This window comes from Muscardinus avellanarius (assembly GCF_963383645.1).
Source record: "Muscardinus avellanarius genome assembly, chromosome: 12".
NCBI lineage: Eukaryota > Metazoa > Chordata > Mammalia > Rodentia > Gliridae > Muscardinus > Muscardinus avellanarius.
The window spans coordinates 98,735,401-98,745,071 of NC_137798.1; the positions used below are offsets into that span (position 1 = coordinate 98,735,401).

Genomic DNA, 9,671 nt, shown 5'->3' on the forward strand with positions numbered 1-9,671 from the left:
TTGCTACTATAATTAGAAATATGGTCCAGTAAGGGCTTTTGTCTAAGAAAGAGCAGACTCTATCCGGTAAAGCTAAGGATTATGAAGTTTTTAGACTTTAAAACTATATTTTCCCTTTCTTACCCAATTCGTTTCCATTCTACTAATATTTTATTTCTTTTACTCTACCTCAGTTGCACCATCAGGAGCACCTATCAGGTTCCAAGCATTGCTTTTGCAAGTAAATATGTGTCAAGTAATGAAATGCCCGGTGGAGAGTAAAGCCAACAAGCTACCACCAACGGGCCTAAAGAGGCTCTTCATCTCCTCCGCTCCCCTCACCCACATGGCTTCATATTATCTTCCCATTTCTCCAGCTAACTGTGCTGGTATTGGAAAACTGCTTTGTTATTAATTCTAAAGATGTAAAAAAAAAAAAAAAATAGCCAGGGCCTGGATGCTGTGCGGGTGCTGAAGTTACTACAATGCAGAGCCCCCCTTACCTTTTGCCCTTTGTTCTAATGGTTTACCTAGAGTAAAAGCCTTAGAAACAAAGCCTTTAGCCCTAAAAATGTATAGAGGCAGTCAGTGCCTCTGTTTACCTCCTCTCCTCTGTGACCTGGCCTGGGTAGAGGAAACATAAATTCCTGTGCTGCTTCAAAGGACCCATAGTTGATGAGCAGCCAGTACTGCCCAATACAATAGAGGCAAAGGCCAGGTGGATTCTCGACCCCAAGCGCACTATCTGGAGACAAGCAGGCACCATCTGGCTAAGGAATAAGATATTAGCCCATTGCCTTGGTAACGCTGATAAGAAGATACAAAAATCCATATAAAGGCTGGGGTCCCAGAAAGGGGCCAGAGTTCCATTTTTGGGATCTCCAGCATGAGTGCCAATATGCTGTATTTTCCTTCTCTTCTCTATTTCCTACCGGTTCTGCAATAAAGATTTGTTAAAGCGGCACCGAGCTGCCTATTAGCTTTTAATTTTTCTATTCAACCAACTTTAGTTGAATTCAAGAACAAGAATCCTCAGCACCATTTAAACCGTAACACTAACTATAAGCTTTGGGCACCTGGAAAATCCGCGCTGTATCCGCACCTTTCTTTTTCTTTTTAAATTCTGAGCTAGATCTTGCCAAGCTACCCAGGCCGATAAAGAACTCCTGCGCTCAAGCAGATCTTCCCGTCTCAGCATCCTCACCCCGGCCGAGCGAGCGCTGTGACTACATCCATTCATTCCTCAGCTGTCCATTCAACGAACCTTTCCTGAGCCCAGGCTGGAAGGCCAGCAAAGCCCGAAGTCCAAGCCGGGCGTGGTGGTGCACGCTTGTAATCCCCGCGCTTGGGAGGCTGAGACGGGAGGATCGCACAGGTTCGAAGCCAGCCTCAGCTACTTAGTGAGGCTCTCAGCAACTTAGTGAGACCCTGTTTCCAAATAAAACATAAAAAAAAATAGGTCTGGGAGTATAGCCCAGAGGTAGAGAGCCCCTGGATTCCACCCCCAGTACCACACACACACAAAAGCCCGACGTCCAGCCACCACGCAGGCCAGAGACTTCATACATTTCAAAGCTAAGTTATTCTAGAGAAAATACTGGCGCGCCGGGCCGGCCGGGGCCTGGGGCGGGCTCGGGACCAGGCGCCCACGTGCGCGGTAGTGCGGAGGTGGGGGGTCTGGACCCGAGGCTTCCGCCCGGGCGCCGGAGCAGGCCTGGCCGCAGCTGACCCAGGTCCGACCACAACGGCCGCGGCCCTCCAGAAGAATGGAGACGCTCACCTGTGTTGGAGAGGCGGGCGCCGGGCTAAGTCCCTCTTCATCACCGCCTACAGCCAACACAGGGTTAACGGCCGCGTTGCCAAGGCACTCAATCCCCGCCGACACCGGAACAGGAAGCTTAGGCCGGAAGTGACCCCTTCCCGGCGGTCCGCGGAGCGGCCGTAACTCCGCCTTACCGCTTGTCCTAATCATCCCGGTGTCTGGGAAGAAAGTGGCGCTCCCTAGTTTTGCCCGTCTTTGCCGCGCTGCGTGACTCTGATGGACAGCCACTCTCTCCAATAATCTGACAAAGAGGTTGCCGACGGCCAATAGGAAGGCCGTAGGGGGCTGGCGTAAGGACCACCTTCCATCTGAGCGGGCCGGTGTTGTCCAATCACGAAGAGCCGTTTGGAGCCGGTCCAATGAGGGCCTCCGGGGGGCGGGCCGGGTCGCCGCGCGCCGGGAAGACTCAGGGAGGCCGCGGAGGCTCGGGGCCGTCGAGGGCTCCGGCGGGCGAGCGGTCATGAGCGGGTCTCTGGGCCGGGCAGCAGCCGCCCTGCTCCGCTGTGGGCGCGGCGCGGGCAGCGGCGGCCTGTGGGGGGCCGGCGTGCGGGCCGCGGGCTCGGGGGGCGGCGGCGGCCGGCCGGAGCTGGACGCGATGGTGAAGAAGGACAAGGTGGTGGTCTTCCTCAAGGGGACGCCGGAGCAGCCCCAGTGCGGCTTCAGCAACGCCGTGGTGCAGATCCTGCGGCTGCACGGGGTCCGCGACTACGCGGCCTACAACGTGCTGGACGACCCCGAGCTCCGACAAGGTCAGGCCGCCGCGGGCTGGTGGCGGGCCGGCGAGGGCTTCGCGCGGGCGGGGGTCGCGAGGTTTCCGCCGTGGACGGCCAGGGCTCGCCCTCCGGGCTCCAGCGGCGTCAGGGCGCGCAGTGCTGTCCTGGGCAGACGTTTAGATCAGGGCGAGGGAGTAATGGACCTGAGCAGTTTTTAAGGTTCAGGGGTTCAGTCTTAGGGGAACACAGATTCTTTTCACTTTGAGCTGAAACGGTTTAGGGGCGAGTTGTCCCTGGCAGGGTCCGTGGCGAGTGGTCAGCAGCGTGACTTCCCGCCCCTTAGGGTTGGGGACGTGGGGCAAAGAGGGCAACTCCGAATGAGTACCCACTAGGAGGTGGGCACTCTGGGGAGCACTTTGACCTCCTTTGTGGATAAGGGGCTGTGTTTTGGATGGGGAAGTAGGGCCAGGGTTGCCCTGGCTTGCGCCTAGTGAGGTCAGAGCCTGGCCTCAAGGTTCAAGGCCTAGGGTGTCAGGGACCATGCTTTGTCATCGCTGAAAAGGTTGGCCCTGTTCTGGGAGTATGGGGGAAAGGCACGACATTTTCGAATTCTCAGGCACAGGGAGCAGTGTGTGTGCGCTGGTGGTGAGCTTGTGGGGAGAGGGAGCTGTAAGGACCTCTGCACTCCAGGCTAACTCCATACATACCTCAAGTGTGGAGTCCAAGGAGTAGGGACCAGAAGCAGCAGGACCTGTGGATCTGGGGTGGCCTGGGAGGAGAGAGGGCCGTGACAGCTAATTAGCAGTTTATATGCCATGTCGGGGTACCTTACAAGCATTTTCGCATTTTGTCTGGGGGCAGAGGTGGCTTCTTGGCCAGGCTTGGTGGTTCTGCATTCCAGTGGAGGCTTTGCGGGATTGAATCTCCTTAATTCCCCTGGTCACAGTGTGTGAAGAGTTACTCCAGACTCTACCTTCAGAAGGACTGCTAGTCCATGTTTGAAATTACTAAGTGCAGTCCTTCCTTATGTTGATGAGACAGGCCGGTGTTGTGGAAATAGATTTGCTTGCACCGAAGCCAGTCAGCAGTCAGGGAGAGCCTTCCACAAGCCACCTAACTGCATTTTCCTTTTCAGTAAAATGAAGATAATGAGACCCGACTTGGCAAGAGAAAGTAAATTACAGAAAGTACATATCATCTATTATCTGGCACTGAAGGCACCCAATAAATGGTAGCTGTTTTATTAATAGACCTTTATGGTTTCAGAGTACTTCTTCCTCACATTGTCAAATCCTTAATTAATCATCACATTTCGTGGCCTTTGAATTTCATCAGGTTGTTATTTGGGTTACTAACTAAATGTGCTGCATAGCTGGGTGTGGTGGTGCACACCTATCATCCAGCTACTTGGGAGGCTGAAGCAGGAGGGTGAAAAGCCAGAGGCCAGCCTGGGCAACCTAGTGAGACTACTTTGAAATAAAACAGTAAAAAGGGCTGGGGTGTAGCCCAGTGGCAGGGCTTGCCTGGCATGTGTGACACTCTGGGTTCAATCCCTAGTACTAAAAGAAGAAGTGCTTTATTAATATTGAATACAATATACATTCCTTCTTCTGTTGCTGGCAAAAGGGAAGAATAGTGGAAATACTCACACGGGGGCCAGGGCAGGGAGAGAGTGGGGACCACTTTAGCCAGGTTAGGACTTTACAGTGCAGAGACTCTTCTCTTTGTACCTCGTGTTTGCCAAGAGAGGCTTACAGGCTGCCCATGCTTGATTTTTGTCAGTCAAGGCTATGTCTGCTTACCTTTATTAGCCCCTGCTTGCCCCTAATAATAGCAGCTGGGCTCCTGTAAAATTGACCCTTGCTTTTTTTCTTGTGCCAGGGAAGGCTGAGCTTCACAAAGAGCCAAAAGCCAAATAATACACCATTGCCTGGTTCCTGTCCAGGAAGTGTGCTGCAGAGGGACCTTCTTGCCCTCCTCTTTATCAGGAGAACACACTTAAGGCCACCTCGTGGTTATCTTTTCCCTTGGGTCAGGACCTTAAGACTTCTCATGTAATTGAGATCCTCTTGTCTGTACACAGTATTTTATTCTCTGGAGAACAGAGAACATGTCTTATGCAGCTGCCTGGGCTCTGTGTATACTGTGTGTGCAAAGTAGGTTTTCAATAAATACTTTAATGAACAATTGAAGGCTTTTATTTATATTACAGACTTTCTTTTGTGCTTGCTACCTCCTGAGGCTGTCCTTAAACCTGCAATCCTCCTGTCTCAGCCTCCCAAGTACTGGGATTGCAAGCATGCTCTACCGTGCCCAGCTCTTAAATGTCTTGCTTACATCACCAGTATTCCTTGCATTGGAAATAGTGTCTGACAGAAAGGGATTCAAATATTTGTTGAATAAATAACCAGTATCCTGTTGCTTTCTTTTTTTTTCTCAGCAACTTAAAACATTAACACATACTTGTATGTATTTGTAGGGGACAGTGTGATGTTTCGATATATGTATACAGTGTATATTCAGATCAGGGTAGCTGGCATATTCATCACCTTGGACTTTATTATTTGTGTTAGGAACATTCAGTGTCTTCTCTACTATCTAATGATTGTCAACCATAGTTATCCTACTGGCTACAGTGTATGGCTTAGAGGTTATTCCTCATACCCACTGTACCCCATACCTGTTAGCCAGCCACCCTTTCTTCAGGTCCCCACCCTCTTTCCCATATCCTACTGTGTAAATTGACTCCACAGTTGGACATATGCCCAGCCTCTCCAGTGGCATGGGGTTTAAGGCGCTAGTAAAGTACTTTCTACACTGGCGGATTGAAATTGGGTTATAGGTTGTTGGGATGTGCTTGTCGGTGGACAAGTGAGGCGATATGGGTGTGAGCAGAAAATGGTACCGCACTTTGGAGGAATGGCGGTCAGTATCTGGCAGGTTGAAGGTGAGCAGAGCCTGGGGCCAGAGGCTTCACGCTCAGGCGGATATCCGGATGGGGATGGCGCACTTGCTCCGAGAAGGGCCAGAGGAAGCACTGGAGGCTGTGGCCGCGTGGCCTCTGTTGTATCTACTCAGCTTTGATGTTGAGCAGTGATGGCAGTTGTGGTAATGTGCAGAAGATGAGTGAGTTGGCCAAGTTCAAATAAGACTTTCTTACAAAGGGAGAGGGAGTGGGCTAGTGCGGCCTGAAGGCCACGGTTTGCCACCCCCAGGCGGGGGAGACTGGCTCCTGCCCATGTGAGTGAGGATCCATAGGAAAGGATGTTCACAGGCGAGGCCTGTGATGATGGGACACTGACAGAAAGGGGTCTTGGTGTCTTAGCAGCAGACTGGACAACCAAACTGTGGTGCAGCCCCATGGTGGAGACTAAACTGTAGTTAAAATGAACAGGAGATAGTTGTATATTAAATATGCCAAATGTTCAGCCCAAACGCAAGATGCAAAAAGTAATTGCCTCATTGGTCCACTCACTCGTGTATATAAGTGTTAGACACACGGGCATCAAGAGTCCCGTGTACTAGGGATACACACTCAGAGCGACTGTGCTCGCAGGCAGGCGGACACTGGCTCTCTGGAGGGATGCTGGGCTTTGCACTCCTAGAACCTGGTTACAGATACTGGCTCTACCACGTGCTAACCTGCGACTCAGGCTAATGCACTTAACTTCTCTGAGCCTGGGCTTCTTCACCTGTGAAATAGGAGTAAATATACCCACTTGGAAGGATATTTGTAAAGATTACGTAAGACTATCTGTGGAAACATTTAACGAGTATGAAGCCCAATAGCCTGTGCTAGGAGCTCAAGTCAAATCTCATTTAACTTTCATAGTAAATCTCTGAGGCATAGAGTATTCATCCCATTTTGCAAATAGGAACTGAGACCGAGAGACTGACAGGTTTCTCGGAGGCTGTGTGCAGGAGCGTGGCGAGCTGCGCCTGCTGGCCCTCCAGCCCGAGCCCTGGCCACTCCGTCGCCATGGTTTGCTCTTCCTCTAGGGAGGGTCTGCTGGCTACCGCACTGATCATTTCAAGTTAGAGGAAGAAAATGTGACCCAGGGCGTGATGTGACCTCCCCAAGCTCACAGAGCCTAATAAGTAAGTGACAGAGTTGAAATTAATCCGTGTCAGAATCATGTCAGTATAAAGAAAGCTGATTATAGTGCTCGTAAGTAATTGAGTGTTCAAGCCAGGAGAAAAATCAGTGTTCTGAGATGTGATGGATTTTGGAAAGCAGTTTTTTTTTTTTTTTTTATGGTCATGGGAATTGAACACAGGCCTCACACATGCCAGGTCAGCACTGAGTGCACCAGCCCTCCCCCACCCCCTGCTCTTTTTTTTTTTTTTTTTTTTTTTTGCTGTACTGGGGATGGAACCCAGGGGCATTCTACCTCTGAGCTACACTCCCAGCCCCCTAATTTTTAGTCTTTATTTTGAAACAGGGTCTCACTGAGTTGCAAGGGCCTCACTAAGTAGCTGAGGCTGGTCGCGAACTACGATCCTCCTGTCTGAGCCTCCCAAATGCTGGAGCTACAAGTGTGCACCCCCACGCCCGACTCAGCGCTTTTTATTTTATTTTGAGTCGGGTCTGGCCTTTAGCTTGGGCTCTTCCTCCATGTGTTGGTGCACCTGGCTGCGATCATTTCCTCGTGGGTGAGGTCTGGAGAAGAAAGATAAAGCTGGTGCCTTGGGCTTTCTCTAGCGCTGTCATTTAGAGCAAAGTCACTGTTTTTTAGGAGGCAGTAGCTTTTAAGAGAAAAATATGTTGTATCTCGGGACAGTTATTTGTAATACAACTCAAATTGGTCATTTTGTTTGGAAAATAAATAATAACAAATGATTGGGGATCAAAAATAAGTTTTGAGCTGGGCGTGGTGGCACACACTTGTAATCCCCGCGCTTGGGAGGCTGACACAGGATCGCACAGGTTTGAAGAAGCCAGCCTCAGCTACTGAGTGAGGCTCTCAGTAACTTAGTGAGACCCTGTTTCCAAATAAAATAGAAAATAGGTCTGAGAGTGTAGCCTGGAGGTAGAAAGCCTCTGGGTCCCACCCTCAGTACCACCAAAAATAAATAAATAAGTTTTGTATCTTTTGTTTATCTGCATAAAAATCACCACTTGGCTGAATTTTATTTGCATAATATTGTATTTTACTTGAATATTGTTCACTTTTTTGTTTGTTAGTTGTATGCTTAAAACTTAAAACTTAGAAAGGTTAAGCTGGGCATGGCGGTGCACACCTGTAATCCTAATACTTGGGAGGCTGAGACAGGAAGATTGCAAATTCAAGGCCAGCAGGTGGTAACTTAAAAAATGAAAAGGGGTTGGAGGCGGAGCTTGGTGTTAGAATGCCCCTAGGTTCAATTTCAAGTGCCACAAAATAATATTTAAAAATAAAAATACCCATCCATATAAATACAAAAATATCACGTGTCATCTGTGTTCATTAGATGGATATGCCATGCTCTTGGCCATCTTCTGTTTACAACATTATCAACACCAAATGTGGTTGAATATGTATTTGAAATACATTTGTATCAACATAAAAATAGAAAGAAAGTATAATGATGAAGAGGAATAGTAAAATAATGTTTTTGCTTTTGAGATGGGATCCTGCTGTGTTGTCTAGGTTGGCCTCCAGCTCATGGGCCAAATGATCCTCCTGCCTCAGCCTCCTGATTGGTTGGAAATACAGGTGCACACCACCATGCCCAGTTTATGAAAGAATAGATTTTTATATCCTCACATTGTCATACATTTCTTTCCTATTAGAATTTTGTTACAAAACCATCATCCTTTGAACATAATATCCATTGAACAGAGTAACTGCCTCTTGTGTCTCTTCTGTGTCCTTGAAACCTTTTGTCGTAGGACTGTCACGTAGGTGCTGGGTGGTGTCTTGTGTGCTGGGAGCTCTTGAGAGCAGAGAGGGTCTCACTCACCCGTGGCCCTGGGCCAGCCCGGGACATGCATGGCCGTGTTGGCTTCGGGCCTCTGTTCCCTGCAGCAGTCAGTTTGGGGTCTCTGCTGAGTCACGTAACCTTTCATGGAAAGCTCACCTACATGACTGAGCAGGAAGGGGCTTGTGGTCAGTAGCTGCCATAAGACGGAGTGTTTCTCTGGGTAAAAGTGCTCACTAAAGATAAAAAATCAGCGACTGGGCATCTTGTGTGTGAGAGTGGGCGTGGCAGGCGAGCACGCCTGGGTGGAGCTCTTCTGATTAGGCGGTCAGCTACCGTGTGCTGGGTCCTGTGTCCTCCCGGAAGGAAAGCCCAGACATTTCTTCTGCTTTTGCCTCCCTTGAAAACATGACTGGAGGTGGTGGAGAGTTGTGGCTTTGTGTAGCTCACATGGCTTAGTTTAACCAGTCTGGTCCTCTGCCATCAGCCCATGGCCACGAGGTGCCGTACTCACCTGATTCTCATGGAAACCTTGGGAGATGAGGGCGGAACAAGCGGAGCGACCATGCGACCTGTCTGAGGTCTTACCATCATCCTTTAAGCGCTGGTCTGCTTGGCTCTCAGACACACTGCTCTCGAGAGTGGGGCAGCGAGGGAGGGACATCGGGTTCCTGCTGAGGGTGGGCAGACGTCAGACTGCTGTGGGAGGCCCGAGTGTGACCACTGAAATAACACGTCCCTCTTGCTTCCCGCAGGCATTAAGGACTACTCCAACTGGCCCACCATCCCGCAGGTGTACCTCAACGGCGAGTTCGTGGGGGGCTGTGACATTCTTCTGCAGATGCACCAAAACGGGGACCTGGTGGAAGAGCTGAGAAAGCTGGGGATCCGTTCCGCCCTTCTAGATGAAAAGAAAGACCAGGACTCAAAGTGAGGGTGCCGGGGCCTTGCTGAGCAGAGGGGCCGCTCAGAGACTCACCGCCAGGAAAGCCTTACCCTGCCCTCTCCCGGCACAGGCGCTCCCGCTGGAGGTCAGCGGCCGGGTGGTTTTGGTCTGTCCTGTCTTTGGGCTAAGAGTATCCTCTTGTGAACTTCATCATAACCACTGCACTGTAATAATTCAAATGTTATATTATGATGTTGCTGTAAACAAAATTTGTTCTCCTATTTTATTCTTTGCCTGATTCAGGACTCATGAATGTGTCAGTCCACACAGGTCAGATATGCCCCAGTTTTGGTAACTTCTATTAAGGAAA

At 50.0% G+C, this 9,671-nt stretch overlaps 1 protein-coding gene across 1 annotated transcript; it reads left to right on the plus strand.

Moving 5' to 3' along the window:
* Window positions 1–2,206: 2,206 nt before the first annotated feature.
* Window positions 2,207–9,349, plus strand: GLRX5 (glutaredoxin 5; the record flags this gene model as incomplete). The annotated part of the gene is made up of 2 exons (XM_080706902.1): window positions 2,207–2,550; window positions 9,171–9,349. Exons 1-2 carry the CDS (start codon window positions 2,262–2,264, stop codon window positions 9,347–9,349), a joined length of 468 nt encoding a protein of 155 aa, XP_080563028.1. The 5' UTR covers window positions 2,207–2,261.
* Window positions 9,350–9,671: the final 322 nt, after the last annotated feature.